The sequence below is a fragment of the Macaca mulatta genome, chromosome 16 (genome assembly GCF_049350105.2).
Source record: "Macaca mulatta isolate MMU2019108-1 chromosome 16, T2T-MMU8v2.0, whole genome shotgun sequence".
In the NCBI taxonomy this organism is placed as follows: Eukaryota; Metazoa; Chordata; class Mammalia; order Primates; family Cercopithecidae; genus Macaca; species Macaca mulatta.
The window spans coordinates 58,987,573-59,006,854 of NC_133421.1; the positions used below are offsets into that span (position 1 = coordinate 58,987,573).

The following is a 19,282-nucleotide window of genomic DNA, read 5'->3' on the forward strand; positions in this document are numbered from 1 at the left end:
TTTAGTAGAGACAGTGTTTCACCAGGTTTCCCAGGCTGTTCTCAAACTCGTGGGCTCAGGTGATATGCCCACCTCAATCTCTCAAAGTGCTGGGATTACGGGCATGAGCCGACCATGCACAGCCAAATACTACTTATGTTTTAATAGAGTATATATCAAAGCAAAGACAATGCAAATGGTGCTCAGAGGGACTTGTAGTTGTTTGCACTATCAGCCTCTTTGGCTCCAGAGGTATTAAATACTGTCAGGTTTTTTTTGTTTTTTTTTTTAATACTGTCAGTCTTTTTGACTCAACTGCAAACAAATGAATTTGCTGGAATTAGTAGGTTTCTATCAGATACTTTTATATTGGGTGCCAGTTACCAGTTAAAGAAAATAGTTAGCAATTTTTTTTTTTTTTTTTTTTTTTTGAGACGGAGTCTTGCCCTTTCATCAGGCTGGAGTACAGTGGCGCAATCTTGACTCACTGCAACCTCCGCCTCCTGGGTTCAAGTGATTCTTCTGCCTCTCAGCCTCCCGAGTACCTGGGATTACTGGCATGTGTCACCATGCCTGGCTAATTTTTTTATTTTTAGTAGAGACAGGGCTTCCACGTGTTGGCCAAGCTGGTCTGGAACTCCTGACCTCAACTAATCCACCCGTCTTGGCCTCCCAAAGTGCTGGGATTACAGGCGTGAGCCACTGCACCTGGCTAATTTTTTTTTTTTTTTTTGAGATGAAGTCTCGCTCTGTCGCCCAAACCGGAGTTCAGTGGTGCAATCTCAGCTCACTGAAACCTCTGCCTCACGGGTTCAAGCGATTCTCCTGCCTCAGCCCTTTTTATTGTGTTGTAGTAAGAACATTTAATATGAGATCTACCTTCTAAAAATTTTAAATGTACAATACATTATTACTGTTTTATGTGGTGGGATCTTGCTGTGTTGCCCAGGCCATTCAAGCACTTCTTGTGCCTCAGCCTCCAAAGTAGCTGGGATTACAGGCATGCCTGAAGTATGCAAGTAAGAAGTACTCTTTTTTTTTTTTTTTTTTTTTTTGAGACGGAGTCTTACTCTTGTCACCCAGGCTGGAGTGCAATGGTGCAATCTTGGCTCACTGCGATCTCTGCCTCCTGGGTTCAAGTGATTCTCCTGCCTCAGCCTCCCCAATAGCTGGGATTACAGACGTGTGCCACCAGGCCCAGCTAATTTTTGTATGTTTAGTAGAGAAGGGGTTTCTCCATGTTGGCCAGGCTGGTCTCGAACTGCTGACCTCAGGTGATCTGCCTGCCTGGGCCTCCCAAAGTGTTGGGATTTTAGGCATGAGCCACCAAGCCTGGCTGCTAATGCCTTTCATATCTTATTTTCAAATTTGCCATTTAGAAAAATCGGCCGGGCACAATGGCTCACGCCTGTAATCCAAGCACTTTGGGAGGCCGAGACCAGTGGATCACTTGAGGCCAGGTGTTTGAGACCAGCCTAGGCAGTGTGGCAAAACCCCATCTCTACCAAAAATACAAAAAATTAGTGGGGCATGGTGACACACGCCTATAATCATAGGTGCTCAGGGGACTGAGGCATGAGAATGGCTTGAGCCTGGGAGGTGGAGGTTGCAGTGAGCTGAGATTATGCCACTGCACTCCAGCCTGGGTGACAGAGTGAGGCTCTGTCTTAGAAAAAAAGAGAAAAATCTCTTGTATGTCTGGAAAAATACGATTTACTTAAATATTTCCCAGTTATTTGCAGAGGAGCTAGAGAGATTATTTATTGATAATCGGTGACTCTTTATTACCTTTTAAAAAAAATTATAACTTTCTCCAGACAAGTTTATTTCTTAACCCATTTTTAAAGTACTTTAGAATAAATTATTCAATTAAAATTTCTTCTAAATTGCTTTTATTTGTAGGTTGAACTTTCTGATGTTAGCCAGGGTGGATCTAAAGCTACCACTTCAGCATCAATAGCTAAATTGATGTGGCAATAATTCCTACTGATACTCCCTTAAGGGAATTATATATATATAATATATAATTTATAATTAAAATATTATAAATATAAATTATAAAAAATATAATTAGGCCAGGCGCGGTGGCTCAAGCCTGTAATCCCAGCACTTTGGGAGGCCGAGACGGGCGGATCACGAGGTCAATAGATCGAGACCATCCTGGCTAACACGGTGAAACCCCGTCTCTACTAAGAAATACAAAAAACTAGCCGGGCGAGGTGGCAGGCGCCTGTAGTCGCAGCTACTCGGGAGGCTGAGGCCGGAGAATGGCGTGAACCCGGGAGGCGGAGCTTGCAGTGAGCTGAGATCCGGCCACTGCACTCCAGCCTGGGCTACAGAGCGAGACTCCATCTCAAAAAAAAAAAAATATATATATATATATATATATATAATTATGTATTTATAATTGTACGAATAGTTACTATTATAATAGTTAATATTTTAAATTCTTAGTATGTGTGAAATACATTGCTAAGCCATAATGTAGAATAACTTAATAAGAATCTTAAGAAGTAGATACTATTATCTCTATTGTACAGATTATAAAACAAAGGTTTAGAAAGGATACATAACTTACCGAAGGTCATACATTTAGTGAATGATAAATTCACTTAATTTACCCTAATCATTATTATTATTATCATTTTTTTTTTTTTTTTGAGACAGAGTTTTGCTCTTGTTGCCCAGGCTGGAGTGCAATGGTGCGATCTGGGCTCACCACAACCTCTACCTCCTGGGTTCAGGCAGTTCTCCCACCTCAGTCTCCCGAGTAGCTGAAATTGCAGGCCTGTGCTGCCACGCCTGACTAATTTTTTGTATTTTTAGTAGAGACAGGGTTTCTCCATGTTGGTGAGGCTGGTCTTGAACTCCTGACCTCAGGAGATCCGCCTGCCTCGGCCTTCCAAAGTGCTGGGATTACAGATATGAGCCACTGCACCCAGCCTATTATTATTATTATTATTATCATAATTAGTGGTGGTGGCTGTAAACTTTTTGTCAGTTTCTCTTTTCTTAAAACCTGGGTGCTCCAAAAGAACTGCTTCATTCTTGATAGCCACTGGACAGTTGTTTATAATTATTTTGGAGCTGCAAACCCCTTTGAATATCTGATAAAAGCTATAATTCTTTTCCCAGAAAAATACATTGTACACAAATTTTTGCATACAATTTCAATTTGCATATACCTCTTGAAACCTATCTGTAGATCCTATAATAGTAATCAAATTTCAGTGAGTATGTAACTCACCTGGATTGCTTGTTAAAATATAGATGACCTATTCTCACTGCCCAAAGTTTGGTGCATTAAGTCTGGAGTTGGACTTAGACTCTGTCTACTCCTCTCTACTCCCTCCTCTTTTCTTTTTTTTCAAAAAGATAGGGTCTTGTTGGGCTTAAGGCAACCTCCCACCTCAGCTGGAATTACAGGCATGTGCATGGCTGGAATCTGCCCCCTCTCCCTGCTTTTTTTTTTTTTTTTTTTTTTGAGATGGAGTCTAGCTCTGTCACTGAGACAGGAGTGCAGTGGCGTGATCTTGGCTCACTGCAACCTCTGCCTCCCGGATTCAAGCGATTCTCCTGCCTCAGCCTCCCAAGTAGCTGGGATTACAGGTGCCTGCCACCACGCCCGGCTAATTTTTGTATTTTTAGTAGAGACGGGGTTTCACCTGTGTTGGCCAGGCTGTCTCAAACTCCTGACCTCGTGATCCGCCCCCCTCAGCCTCCCGCAGTGCTGGTATTACAGGTGTGAGCCACTGCATTTTAACAGGCACTTTAAGCACTTCACATGCTTTAGATGCAGGATATTTTAATACCACACTTTACAAAGATACCCTGAGATTAGGAATTTGCTTATTCTACTTCTGTTTTAGAGCAGCTATTACAGACCATATGTTCTAAATGTTCTAAAGTAGGTCTTTATTACCAAGTGATTGTACAATATTGCAATTGCCATTAAGAATGATGTTGACATTAATGTATAGTTTTATTGCTAATAATTCTTCTATTTTCAAATTTTCTGTTTAGAAAAATCTCATCTGAAAAAAATACAATTTACTTAAATATTTCCCAATTATTTGCGGAGGGTCTAGAGAGAGTACTTATTGGTAATCAGTGGCTCTTTATTGCCTTTATTTTGGAAGAAAAAAAACACAAAACAATAGAACTTTCTTTGGTAGATTTATTTCTTAACCCATTTAATGTGGTTTAGAGTAAATTCATCATTTAAAATTTTATTTTAAATTATTTTTATTTGTAGGATGAGCTTTCTGATGTTAGCCAAGGCGGATCTAAAGCTACCACTCCAGCATCAACAGCTAATTCAGATGTGGCAACAATTCCTACTGATACTCCCTTAAAGGAAGAAAATGAAGGATTTGTGAAGGTTACAGATGCGCCAAATAAATCAGAGATAAGCAAACACATTGAAGTACAGGTAGCCCAAGAAACTAGAAATGTATCTACTGGTGAGTGACCCTAGTTCTTTACTTACTAGGAAAGTATTCAGTAAACCCAGATAATGTGGGTATGAGAAAATATATCTTTGCGGGTGTTGCCTGCTTTGTATTTATAAAATAGGCGGATATAGTTGGCCCTCTGTATCTGTGATTCTGCGTCTGTAGATTGAAAATATTTGGAAAAAAAAAAATGATAGCTGTGCCTGTACTAAACATGTACATACTTTCTTCTTACTATCACCTAAACAGTACAGTATGACAATTATTTACATAGCATTTACATTGTATTAGGTATTGTAAGTAATCTAGAGATGATTTAAAGTATATGGGAGGATATTGATAAGTTATATGCAAATAAATGCCATTTTATATAAGGGACCTGAACATCCATAGATTTTGGTATTGTGGTGGGTTCTGGAACCAATCCCCCATGGATACTGAGATAAGACTGTACTTAATTGTATTCAGTGCTTAAAAGAGGTAATGTTTGATTAGTCTTGGAGAGAAACTATTGGGGCCAGGAGTTGGGGGCCAGGAGGTCACAGAGCCTAAAAGACAGGAGGACAGTTCTTTTCTGTCCCCTGTCTTAGTTTAGTCTTTGTCTTTAGTTTCTTTAACTTCCATCTTTTAAATAAGAATGAAAGCAGGGCCTTAGATACCTTGCACTCTGTGTTCCACAATACACAAAGGAAAACTGTCTCTGGTTGCTTATTAGTTTTTTATATGAACTGTTAACTGAATATATGATATATTGTATAATGCTGTATTTCCTAAAACCTAGTCTTGTACTTTTTTTTTTTTTTTTTTTTTTGAGACGGAGTCTCGCTGTGTCTCCCAGGCTGGAGTGCAGTGGCGTGATCTCGGCTCACTGCAAGCTCCGCCTCCTGGGTTCACGCCATTCTCCGGCCTCAGCCTCCCAAGTAGCTGAGACTATAGGCGCCCGCCACCACGCCCGGCTAGTTTTTTGTATTTTTAGTAGAGACGGGGTTTCACCATGTTAGCCAGGATAGTCTCGATCTCCTGACCTCGTGATCCACCTGCCTCAGCCTCCCAAAGTGCTGGGATTACAGGCTTGAGCCACCGCACCCGGCCTGTACATTTTTTAAAAATGTTCAAATGATACCTTTACAACTGTAAAAACAACAGGATTTTTATATTGGGGTACTATGTAATATATGTATTGTTTATTTCATCATGTCCTTTTTTAAGGCTCTGCTGAAAATGAAGAGAAGTCAGAAGTTCAAGCAATCATTGAATCTACTCCTGAGCTGGATATGGACAAAGATCTCAGTGGATATAAAGGTTCAAGGTAACATAAATGTCAGATGAAGACATATTCCACCTCCCCACCCCCAACTCCCATGAACGCTGTTCTCCAGTCTCTGACTGGACAAAATGGATTCAGATATTTTGTTGAATAAATGTTAGTGTTATATTCTAATTCCTATTCTTGAAACTGGACACTGTACATGGTTTAAATTTTTTGTTAAATGTTATCTTTGTAGGATCACGAATTAGGTATATGAGCAGGAAGGATGGTGTCTTAGTCTGTTTTGTACTACTATAGCAAAATACCAGAGTGGGTAATTTATATATTTATTTATTTGTTTGTTTGTTTGTTTATTTTGAGCCTGTTGCCCAGGCTGGAGTGCAATGGCGTGATCTCAGCTCACTGCAACCTCCGCCTCTCAGGTTCAAGTGATTCTCCTGCCTCAGCCTCTCTAGTAGCTGGGATTACAGGCATGTGCCACCACGCCTGGCTTATTTTGTATTTTTAGTAGAGATGGGGTTTCTCCATGTTGGTCAGGCTGGTCTCGAACTCCCGACCTCAGGTGATCTGCCCGCCTCGGCCTTCCAAAGTGCTGGGATTACAGGCGTGAGCTACCATGCCCATCCTTGTTTATTTTTTTTGAGACGGAGGCTTGTTCTGTTGCCCAGGCTGGAATGCAGTGGTGTGATCTCAGCTCACTGCAACCTCTGTCTCCCAGGTTCAAGGGATTCTTCTGCCTCAGTCTCCCAAGTAGCTGGGATTATAGGCACCCACCACCACGCCCAGCTAATTTTTTTTTTTTTTTTTGTATTTTTAGTAGAAACGGGGTTTTGTCATGTTGCCCAGGCTGGTCTCGAACTCCTGAGGTGATCAGCCTGCCTCAGCCTCCCAAAGTGCTGGGATTACAGACGTGAGCCACTGCACCTGGACAATTTATAAAGAACAGAAATTAATTTTCTCACAGTTCTGGAGGCTAGGAAGGCCAAGATCAAGGTGCTGGCAGGGTCAGGTGTCTGGTGAGGGCTGCTCTTTGCTTTCAAGTTGGTGCCTTGTTGCTGCATCCTCTGGAGGGGAGGACCTCTATGTCCTCACATAGCAGGAGGACAAGTGAGCCCTGAACACTGGATAAAGCCTCATTATTTTATAAGGACCCCAATCCTATTTATAAGGGAGAAGCCCTTATGGCCTAATCACCTCTTGAAGGCCCCATCTTAATACTATCACATTGGCAACAGCTGAATTTTATAGGGGACGCATTCAAACTAGGGGAAAAAAGACAGCCAAGACATATCCCATACTTTCTGTAACTTGAGGAAACCAAGAAGCAGGAGTGAAGGAAGTAACAGAGTGGACATGGCAGGGCTGGCAGCAGTGCTACTTGGAGGGCATGAAACAGACCTTTGGCTATGGAGCATGCTTATTTTAGGGCCAGCAGCAGGGGACTCCAGCCTGCCGGACACTTCAGTCCAGCCCCCTCCTGACTGGGGCTTACTCACAGGATTGCATTGTCCCAGCCACTAACTTGGGGCCAGGGCCCCTCCCCCTAGCACTTACTTTGAGTTTGTGCACGTTTCCTGCTGGGTGGGTTCAGAAGATGATTTCTTTTTTATGTGTACATATGCTAAATAAATGTAATTTAAAAAATCAAACAAAAATGTTTGAATAAACTTTTGTACCTTCCCCCAGATCAGGAAGAGAGAATGTACTTCCATCTTGAGAACTGTAATGATCTCATTATTGGAAGAAATTAGTCTCATTTTAGTATCATTTTACATGGGAAGGCTGTTTAGTGGTAGGAAGAAAATGGTTAGATATCATCTTTTTTGTTTGTTTGTTTTTGAGATGGAATCTCGCTCTGTCACTTAGGCTGGATGCAATGGTGCTATCTTGGCTCACTGCAACTTTCACTGCCCTCCCCCCACCCCCTCCCCAGAGTTCAAGCAACTCTCCCATCTCAGCCTCCCAGGTAGCTGAGACCACAGGCGTGCAACACCCCACTGGGCTACTTTTTGTATTTTTAGTAGAGACAGGGTTTTACCACGTTGGCCAGGCTGGTCTTGAACTCCTGAGCACAAGTGATCTGCCTGCCTCAGCCTCCCAAAGCTGGGAGATTAGATGTCATCTTAATCAGGATTATCCAAAATTCATTGATGCTCAAGAATGTCAGACAGGAGCTACTGCCTTTCTTTTCATTTCTTCCATAAAGTTTATCCTTTAATTAATTAATGTCTATAAAAATAAAGCCATTTATTGATCTCTGTTAAGCATTGTGCAGTACGCTATAGTGGTTAAAAGCACAGACTCTAGAGTAAAATTGTGTGGGTTCAAATCCTGTCTTGGATTTGAATCCTAGGTATGTTTTCTCATCTATAAAACGGTGTTGTGTTAATGCCTCAGATGGTTGTGAAGATTAAATGAATCAATTATGATAAATCATTGCAAAATGCCCCATTCAGTAAATGTTAACTAGTACTGTTTTCATCATGATTTTATATAATTTGATCCTAATTACAACCTTATGAGGTAGACTTTTTATGCTTATTTTATAAATAAAGAGACTTAGAACTTGTTCAAGTAGCTTGTCCCAGATTACCAGAGGTGCTAGCAAGAGGTGGACCTGGGATTCAAAACCAGAACCCTCTGTCTCTCTCTCTCTCTCTCTCTCTCTCTCTCTCTCTCTCTCTCTCTCTCAGACAGGTTCTCATTCTGTCGCCACTCTTTTTCCTGGATCCTGCATCACCCTGCTTCTTGATTTATGCCTTTGTTTTGACAGAGCTTATCCTTACTAGCTTTCTCGGTAAAGGGTGCATGACTCTATCACTTCATAGCTCTCTCTTATGCTGTTTGTCTTCAGGTATCTAAAATGACATGCTCATCCTGCCCCTCCTTCATCCCTCCCTTTTTCAGCTGAGATTCTGTGAGAAAATGCAGTCCTAATGTCCTAAGGCATCTCTTGTATATAATGAATTAGCTATGCTCCTGTGCGTCTAGAATAGGACTCTAGGCATGTACTTTCCTTGGGAGAATAGAGAAAATACTTAAATCGTTTTCTGTATTCTGTAGATCAAATAAGGAACCCTGATTGAAAAAGGCTGTGATGTTAACTATTGGCTTTCTATAGTAGATGAGGATATAATGCCTAAAGCACCATATTTTCATCCTCCTAATATTATTATATTTCAAATTCCGTTAATGTTCATTATTTATATCAGTATGACTACATAAAATTAATCTGTAATTCTACTTAGCCACAGAATATAGTATAATTACATTTCATTTCTTTTTTTTCTCCCTCCTCCGAGATGGCGTCTTGCTCTGTTGCCCAGGCTGAAGTGCAGTGGTGCGATCTCGGCTCCCTGCAACCTCTGCCTGTCAGGTTCAAGCAATTCTCCTGCCTCAGCCCCCTAACTGGGATTACAGGCAGGCGCCACCACACCCGGCTAATTTTTGTATTTTGAGTAGAGATGGGGTTTCACCATGTTGGTAAGGCTGGTCTCGAACTCCGGACCTCATGATCTACCAGCCTTGGCCTCCCAGTGCTGGGATTACAGGCGTGAGCCACCGCACCCGGCCCATATAATTTCCTTTACAACTTTTTGTTCTTCTGAAATTAATAAAGCCTTGGGTTATTTTGTTTCTTTTCCTTATGTTTCTGTGTTCCTGTTACTAAATCATTGGCAGACACTATGAAATTCATAAATGTAAAAGTCCCTAATATGACCAAACACAAAATCTGTCTGTTTTTTAGGGCTCACTCTCCTGCAGTCTTCTATTCCCATTCTCCAATTGAGACTACTGTCATAGTTGCTCTGGTTCTGGAATATGCCCTCACTATCATCCCTGGAATTCTTTTCACCTTTTTCTTCTGTTGTATCTTTTGTTTCCTGGATGCCACATCATCCTGCTTGTTGATTTATGCCTTTGTTTTGACAGAACGTATCCTTACTAGGTTTCCAGGCAAAGGGTGCATGACAAGTAAATTTTTTTTTTTGAGCACTATGAACTTGAATTACAAATTTCATAAGAAGACATACTTGATAGTTTGGCTAGATAAAGAACTATAGGTTGGGAGTTTTTTTTCCATCAGAATTGCAAAGACATTACTTCATTTTCATGTTGAGTTCAGGGTGTTGTTATTTGAGTTCTTGCTCATTTTTATATACTCTCTGAAATCTTTTAAGAATGTTACTTTCTTGATTTTTAAAAAATTAATGATGCTGTGCTTGGTGTAGGGGTCTTTTTTGTATCTTCTTATATGAATTAACTGTTTTCATCTGAACATTCCTATCTTCCAGTTCTGAGAAATTCTCTTTCTTCTTACTGTTTCTTCTGCTCTCATTCTGGAACACCTGTTAGCTATGTTTTGAACATCCTGGAATGACTGTCATAATTTATTTTCTCCCCTCTTTCCTGTCTCTTTTATTTTGTACTAATTGCTGGCAGATTTTCTTTTAAACCCTCTTTCTTTTTTTTTCTAAGTTTTTTTTCTGGGTTGGTACTTCTTACACCATCTTGCTATTTTACGAATGCAACATTTATTCTGAAGAAAATTAAGTGCTTTGTTTTTTTGTTGTCGCTGCTGCCTGCATTGTCTTTTTTTGCTCTTAGTGTCTCTGTCACATCCTCTTTGTTTTGGGCCCTTTCTTTTATAATAGAGGCCTTCTTTAAACATCTGGTACTCTGTGGCTGTTTTATTCATACTTAAGTAAATAATGCTGATTCTTCACTTTCCTGCCTATAACATTTAAACTTGGCTTCCATTGTTACTGAGCTGTGCCAAGAGAAGGGAGGTCTCACTGTTCTGGAGGATTGTATCTAGGTCCAGTACTGCCTCTGTACAGTTTTTTTTATCCTGTCCTTCTGTTTCATGTTCCTCCCTACATGCCCTCCCTGTGGTTGCTGGTACCTTCAAGTCCTAGGCCTTTCAGGGGTTCTGGCAGCATATTGACCTCCTCCCTAAACCCCAGTGGCTTAGGTTTCAGCCTTCTCGGGTCTAGTGAATCACTTTCTACTGTTTGCCCATCTGTTTTCCATCTTACAGAATTTTGTTCACATTTCATCTGCTATAGTTTCTTTTTCTATTCTCTTTGTCCTTTTGGGTGTATACCTTTTTAATTTCTTAACTTTCATTTTGGTTGAGTTTCTGAGTTATTAGATGATAAATGACTGTGTTCTCTCTACCATGTTTAACTGGAAATGGTCTACAGAGTTTTTTCTATTAATAATAGTATTCAGGCACAAACATATACACTTCCCTATTCCCCTATATACCCCTGCAAAATAGGGCATATAGTATATACACTGTTTTGCAACTTGATTAAAAAAGAAAACCTTTGTATAATGGGTTTCTTTAGTTTATAAAGCTCTATTTATGTTTTTAACCTTAAAGGTAAAAATTTTAACTTTATATGTGTATAACTTACCTCGTCTGTCCCCTGTTAACGGTCATTTAGCTCATTTCAATTTTTGCCACTATGAGAAATGCTACTCTAACCATCTTTTACACACATAATTGCCTTCTTGTGACATAGGTAATCTTTGGGAAGCACTTAGACCAGAACTTGGTATAGAGCAGAGGAGCTGCCATTACTGCTTGTGTTTGCTGGGATCATACAAGAAAAACATTCTATAATTTCTTCACCAGCTTATTTCCATGGAGCTTAGTGAGAATTTCTTAGGAAGCCTTTGAGAAATCTTTTTAAATTATATTTTCTAGTAAACATAAATTATAGGTAAGAAAGTCCTATGTAGCTTAGCCTATTGTATTCATTTTACAGCGTCTAAAAAGTCTTTGTCATTTGTTGATTTGGTTTTGTTGTTCTTGTTGCATAGCACTCCCACCAAAGGCATAGAGAACAAAGCTTTTGATCGCAATACAGAATCTCTCTTTGAAGAACTGTCTTCAGCTGGCTCAGGCCTAATAGGAGATGTGGATGAAGGAGCAGATTTACTAGGTATGATAGCTCATCTGAAGAAGTATCATACTGTTTTTAAAATTGATTTTTTAAATGATTTAATTGAAAAGTCCTTTAAAATGTCCCCAACTGCTCAGTGGCACAGGGTTATTGCCCTTTTAGGTAGTTATTGGGAACATATTCTTTGTGATCATGAAAGTTTTAAATGAAAGCACCTTTGCTTATGGATATGCTTAAAACTGAATTGCATTTAAACTCATATTTTGAATTCATACAACACAATTTATTGAACTCCTGCTACACATAAGAAACATGGTGTGTATGCGTGTGTGTGTGTGTGTGTGTGTTTGCGTGCGTGTGTGTGTGTGTATGTATGGATTGATGGCTAGTTATTTCCTGGCTTACCTAAATTTCATTATATGCTGTTGACTTTAATTAAATAAGAAATTATAACACTTGATTTTTCTAAGCTTTCACAGAGTATATTATGTTGTAGCTCTATGGTAAATATAATCATTTTAAAGTTTGTGTTCTAGAAGAATACATGGTTTGAAAAGAATATTGCATTTGGCTCTTAGACTATTTGCCTGCTGACCTTTGCCAAGTGGCTTAACCTTTTTGGACCTTAATTTCCTTGTGTGTAAAATGAAGGAGCTGGACCCTAGTTCAGGAGTCTGGCAAACTGCAGCTTACCTCCAACCAAATCCAGCTGATCTCTTGTGTGCGTGTTTAAATGAAGTTTTATTGGAACACAGCCACCACCATTTACTTATTGTCTGTGGTTGCCTTTGCCTACCAACAGCAGTGTTGAGTAGGCAACCGAAACCTAAAGCCTAAAATATTTACTGTCTGGCCCTTTATAGAAAGAGTTTGCCAACCCCTGCCCTGGATGATCTCTAAAGTTCCTTTCAGTGCAGGATTCTGGCTCATATGAATCAGTTTTGGTGTACCTTCCTTATAACTTAAGACCCTATAGAAATTTAAAACTATATGGAATTAAAAATATATGCCTTTGGAGATACTAAGCTAAAAAAAATTTGTATCTATTGGTATAATTATAGTGCAGACTACACTGTTCTCAAAAGGTTTCGTTTGTTAATTGTTATGACTTTGGAGTGGAGTGACATTGCTTGCATTATTTTATGTTAAATTTATTGATTCCCAGTTATGTCCTTGACATTGTAAAGTGTTTTTGAAGGAAAACACAAGTTCTATCTAAATGTCTATCTAGGCCGGTTGCAGTGGCTCATGCCTGTAATCCCAACACTTTGGGAGGCCAAGGCAAGTGGATCGCTTGAGCTCAGGAGTTCGAGACCAGCCTGGGCAACATGGCAAAAAATACCAAAATTAGCCAGACATGGTGGAGTATGCCAGTAGTTCCAGCTACCTGGGAAGCTGAGGTGTGAGGATGACTTGAACCCGGGAGGCAGAGGTTGCAGTGAACATGGGTTGCACCACTGCGTTCCAGCGTGGGTGACAGAGCCAGACCCTGTCTCATAAAAATAAATATCTAGTAAGAGAGATTGAAAGTATTTTAAGTACATACAGTTAGACAGAAAGGGACTGTCACCATTAAAGTTTAAGTAAAACTTTGGGAGAAATTGAAGGAATTGCGTTTCTTATGGAGGGCTAAGAAAGTTTTAATTCTTTTTTTTTTTTAAAGACAGACTCTCATTCTGTTGTGCAGGCTGGAGTGCAGTGGCGCGATCTTGGCTCAACACCACCATGCCTGACTAATTTTTGTCTTTTTAGTAGAGACGGGGTTTCACTGTATTGGCCAGGCTGGTCTCAAACTCCTGACCTCGTGATTCGCCTGTCTCGGCCTCCCAAAGTGCTGGGATTACAGGCATGAACCACCGTGTCCAGCTTGAAAGTTTAATTCTTAAGGAATACTCCATTTTTATATTTACTTTTATGTTTTAATTTTAGTTAACATCAAATTATACCTGAAAAGTTTCTTTTAAGACATAATTGGTTTAAAAAACTAACTCCCTGGCAAAATTGAGAAGCAGATGAAAAAAATGTTAGAAGAACTTAAAAATGTATATTCAGTGCAGTAAAATTCACCAGAATCGATATACATCACCCCACAAAATTCCTTTATGCTGCCTGTTTGTATTAACAAGAATGAAGTACTTCTGAATATAATTTGTACACTGTGTTACCTCATAATGCAGTAATGAGTGACAAAATTTTTAAGGTTGGTGGCCCCAAACTTTCTTTTCTTATGAAGCATTTAGAAGCCCCATAATGCTTAGAAATATCTGTGGTCTTTTAAATCAAATAAAAGTAATATCCTGATGCTTTGGTTTCTTTGCCACTTTAAAGATAAGAAACAGACTACCAACTATCTTTTCCATTTTGTAGATGTTGATACATTTACCTCTAGAATAGTCCAGATTAGAATATTTTAATATATTACTGTAAGTTTAGTTACTTATGAATACTTTTGGTCAAAGATGGTAAATAAAAATGTTCCTGGCTGGGCACAGTGGCTCATGCCTATAATCCCAGCTCTTTGGGAGACTGAGGTGGGCAGATCACCTGAGGTCAGGAGTTCGAGACCAGCCTGGCCAACATGGTGAAACCCCAGCTCTACTAAAACTACAAAAATTAGCCGGGCATCGTGGTGTGCACCTGTAATCCCAGCTACTTGGGAGGCTGAGGCAGGAGAATTGCTTGAACCTGGGAGGTGGAGGTTGCGGAGAACTGAGATTGTACCACTGCACTCCAGCCTGAGTGACAGAGCAAAACTCTGTCTCAAAAAAAAAAAAAAAAAAAAAAAAAAGTCCTTGGCTTCTCTTCTGTGTAATTCAGTGATAACAAATTTCAATCATTATATATGGACTCAGTACTTAAGATTACCCTTTTTTTTTGAGGCGAGATCTCACTATGTTGTATAGACTGTCCTGGAACTCCTAGGCTCAAGGAATCCTCTTGCCTTTAGCCTCCCAAGTAGCTGGGACTACAGGCATGCACCATCATGCCAGCATAACCTTTTTCTAATTTTACTAATTTAAAAGAATCTCAACAATTTGTCCTTTATCTTGATTGGTGTCTCATCCCTCAACTTTCTTATTTAAAACTCTCTTTGCTGGGTTTCTGTGATATCAGCTTGCCCATGTCCTTTCCAGTCTCTGACTCTACCTTTTCAGTCATCTTAACAGGATCTGCTTCCTTTCCTCATCTTTCAGATATCAGCGCTCCTGTCCTAGGTCTGATACTTTGAGAAATCATATTTGCTCTCATTGTTTCTTGGTTTTCATGGCTAATTATTCCCAAGTTTTTATCTCCATCCCAAATCTTTTTCTAGAGCCCAAGACTATTATTTCCTAATTGCATACTAGACACCCCTAAGATGACCTGGAGGGCTTTACATTTGACATGTATAAAGCTCAGTTTGTCATCTTTATTGTTCTGTCCCCCAAGGCTGTTCTTGGACCAACAGGCACTGTTTCAGTGAATGAATAGCTCTCTATCCTGCACCTCTCAGTTTCCCTCACAGCGCATCACCAAGGCTTGTTTGTTCCCTCTCCTAAATGTGTGTGTGTATACATACATACATACATATATATATGTGTATATATATATTTTTTTTTCTTGCCTTGCTTAAGTGATACATCCTCCAGAAATTCTGCCTTGATCCCCTTAGTTTTCCCTGAAATGTATTCCCATGGCACTGCATTTTATTATACCACTTTTCATACTTTACTGTTATTTTTTAGTTACCTGTCTCCCTGGACAGACTATGAGTTCAATGTGGCTGAGACAACTGTGTTTTTGTTCACGGTTGCGTCTTTAGCACATAGCAACTGAGTGAATGGATTGCTAAATAGTTCTGACGGTTTTGTTTCACCTCAAAATCGGTGATTCTTCTCCTTTTGGGATTAAAAATTCTTTACAGGAGAATTTGTAAGAGAGCAATGCACCTTTGGAAAAATACATGTATAGAACTAGGTAAAATTGTGCATTTTCTCAAGGAATTACCATATAACTCTGAAGCTCATCTGTGGACCTAGCTTGAGAATCAGTGTTAAAATCCAAATAAAACTTCTATGATTTTAAAAACGGCCAGGCAGTTTGGTTTTTTTTGCTTGTTTTTAATAAGTAAAGTTATCAAATTTATTGGACCTAAATTTGTGCTTCATTTAAGTCTTGAATAGAAATGAGGCCACTTTAAGTTACGTTTTTCTTATAAAGAATTTTTATTGATCATTTCAAAATGAAATTTTAGCTAATCCTATTGGTTATATATTCAATTTATACACCATATATTAAGGTAACTCTTCATTGGGAATGTGTACATTTAATGTAAACTTTATTTATTTTTGCCATCTCAGAAAGGCTTTATTTCTACTTCATCCGGGTCTCATACATACTCAGAGGCACCATCATGTGTTTCCATTTGGTATCCTCGTGACTTTTTGTAGTCTTTTCCCTTAAGACTAGACTCTGTACATTGCCAGTTAATCTTTTAACTATAATTTTAAAATGTTGTTGCTGTTGTGTCATTGATGCAAGAAGACCAATAAAAGTACAGTACAGGGAAATTCACAACATATTATAGTGGAACAGCCTGAGTCACATTTAGGTGATGGCGAGGACCCAGTAGCAGTATATTCATGCACCTGAAGACATGCAAGCCGAGTAGGATAATATATGGATTATACAGTGAATTTTCTAAGCCCACTGAGGACTTTGTGTCTTTTCAAAAATGTCCTGTATACCCTCCAGTTTGCAGAATATCTGTCTTGTCTACTGGCTTCATGGCTAATGTAAACTTTAGAAACTATATTATAGGATTTGTTTTTCCTGTAGAACACATTTCAATTTTTTTCCTTTTTATAAATATTTACACTTCATTGTGTTTAGTTAATGGTTTCTCTACATCTTGTCAATTTCTTTGTTTCCTCTCTTTCAAAGTAAATGAGTTTAGTTCTTGCTTTCTGAAAACAATCTAATTGAGATTCTCACTCATTTTTTTCTTGGGCTGCTTACCTAGGGGAATATTCTGGTGTGTATGATTTTTGAATATTTTAATATTACTGCTTTTTAAGCTAGGTGTTCTTGGCTGCTGTTCTCATCTAATGCTTTCTCATCATTTTTTTCTGCTCAACTATTTTTTTGCCTTTCATATATTTTCAGCTTTCATGCTTATCTAAGTGCTTGAGAGTTTATAGCAAACATAGTTACTATATAAACTTTTTTCAACCAGTCTACACTCTTATTTCTTCTGTCTCTATAACTTTATTAAAAAGTTAACTTTCCCAGCCATTGTATCTACAAAGGAAGAAAAAGTTAGCATTAGTGTTTTAAGCAAATATCTTGCCGAAGATTGTTTTGGAGTTAAGAATTTGGAAACATTTTTGGGATTTTTATTTTGTTTGCTTTGGTTTCAGTTTGTGGATAATACATAGGTAGATGATTAAGTAATCTATTTCTGATATTTAATTCATTCTGGTGTAAGTACCTTGATCTTTGAGAAAATTAGAATATAGACAAAATATGAGTCCAGGTGCACAGAATATGTAGCATTCCTAGGTTGGCTGTATTTGTTTTAAGTAATTTTAAAATCATTTGGAAAATTACCTTTTTTAAAATAAAGGAACATGTTAACTCCTTTGTCTTGTGTAGTTTTCTTTAGAAAGATTTCTTTCCTGTTTACTTGGGTTATGATTATTACTTCTTCCATTGTATGTGATTTTCCAACATTATTAGCTCACAATTCCTTGAGATGAGTGACTGGTGGGTTTTTTTGTTTTTTTGGGTTTTTTTTGTTTTGCTTTGACTTTTTGTTTTTTGAGTGATATTCCCTAGTGTGTTGTTTCATTTCTTCAGTTTCTCAGGAGAATCAAATTACTAGCTTTCTTCTCCCTAAAGACCAGTCCGTTGGATCTTGCATTGGATGCTGTATGTGCCTGTCTCACAGTAGTCATTAAAATGCCAAACACTGTCAAAGATAGCCACTCAAGTGATAACTGAACATTATTATTTTATAGGTGGCACTTTGAAGGAAAGTTTGTATTGTTGATTGAAGATTTTCAATCTAATTATAGTCATTTTTATTGTGAGAAAGAATTGGTAAAGCATTTTTTAGCTATATCAGCATCCTTATGAATGAAGGAAATCATCTTTATTTCTGTCTTTTACACATCATTATGCATTAAATCATAACATTGTGATTCCAGATGTTTTCATATCATGTATAAAACTTTATAGATTAATAATCTGTTTTCATGCTGTTTCTTACGTAAAACATTTCTTGTTCTTTGTTTTTGCTTTACATGGAATGCATGGGCTTTAAGACCATAATTTCTTTGGTAAGGTTTCATCTGCCTTGGGGTTCTGTCTTTCTTTGGCCTTGGTTTTGCCTGTTCTCTATTAATAAGGTCTAATTTTTAGGCAAAAGCCTCCAAGGTCGGATGTGATTTAGAAACAATTTAGATCCATATTAAAGCTGTTCTTTTTTCCCCTAAATAATGTTGGAATATTAGAATATTTGGCAGAAACGTCTTGATCCTTTTGAAATACTATCTATGAGAAATAAAATATAGACTAACAGATATTGAAAATTGGCCTTATTCCCTAGCAAGCCAATCCAGATTTAAGAAAGAAATTGGCCAACAAAATCTTTAGCCTTGTTTGTAATGAATAATTATTTATAATTTTATAATCTATTAAAGTAGATCCATCAAATGAAATAGACAAAATAAGATTAATAAAGGACAGATAACATTTCTAAAATAAAACTTGTGACTGTAGCTTATATTTTAAATGTATATGATTATTGATGTATTTATTTTCAAAGTCTTTATCTTTTTTCTTTTGATAGGAATGGGTCGGGAAGTTGAGAATCTTATATTAGAAAATACACAACTGTTGGAAACCAAGTAAGTATATGTGAAATTTTAACAACAGAAGATAAATAATTTTATTCTTGTCCAAGTCAATGACACTTCATCATTTTAACGTAATACTAATGGAATCTCCCTGTCCCATCTCGTTCCCCTCCTCTGAGTGTACACACACACACACACACGCGCGCGCGCGCGTGCGTAATGTTGGGACCTACATTGCCCTGATGGATATGTTTCCTTGCCCTGTTTTTTTGTAGAAACAAATTGTCATCTCCTTTTCACTCTATAAGTATCCATGCCTTTTTCTTAATCTTCTGGATTTGTCCTGGTTTTACAGTTTTTTTATTCCCTCCCCTGACATTTGTCTGTTTTCTTATCTCTTCTCCTGGGGTTTCTTTTATTTCCAGACAAATATTTTGAAGTATACTCAGCCTTCCTCTTCAGAGCTGCCTTCCTTAGCTGTGCATCCTTGGGTGCAATTTGTGGAGTCTTAAGCCCTCAGACACATTTAGTGGGACAGATCCCCAGTCATGTGGAAAAGCTGACTGGGTTCCTTTATCAGTTTGCTGTATCAGAGCAACTTTGGAACATCTGTGTATATCCAAGACAGACTACAGTTATAATGAGGTCCTATGCCCACTATGCCCAAAGGAACTGGATCTCCATTTTTTTTCTTCAGCTTAGACTGTCTTAACTTTCCAGTTTAGACTTTTCTCGTTATTTATTAAAGGTAACATCAAGGAATAATTTTACTTTATTGATTGGGTAATATATTCTCAGGAATTATTAACAATAGTAACCTCATGA

At 38.4% G+C, this 19,282-nt stretch overlaps 1 protein-coding gene across 37 annotated transcripts in view; it reads left to right on the forward strand.

The window, feature by feature from the left end:
* The window catches only part of SPAG9 (sperm associated antigen 9), a 161,083-nt gene that overhangs the window by 99,884 nt on the left and 41,917 nt on the right, over nucleotides 1-19,282 (forward strand). For 20 of the 37 annotated variants that reach the window (XM_077971068.1, XM_077971070.1, XM_028836352.2 and 17 more), the window contains 4 exons: nucleotides 4,235-4,442; nucleotides 5,643-5,742; nucleotides 11,536-11,657; nucleotides 18,451-18,508. In XM_077971068.1, the coding sequence (XP_077827194.1) occupies nucleotides 4,235-4,442; nucleotides 5,643-5,742; nucleotides 11,536-11,657; nucleotides 18,451-18,508 (488 nt within the window). Of the gene's footprint in view, nucleotides 1-4,234; nucleotides 4,443-5,642; nucleotides 5,743-11,535; nucleotides 11,658-16,620; nucleotides 16,633-17,923; nucleotides 17,939-18,426; nucleotides 18,509-19,282 lie in introns of all 37 variants that reach the window. The other 17 variants (XM_077971063.1, XM_077971064.1, XM_077971069.1 and 14 more) reach the window with 3 other exon arrangements.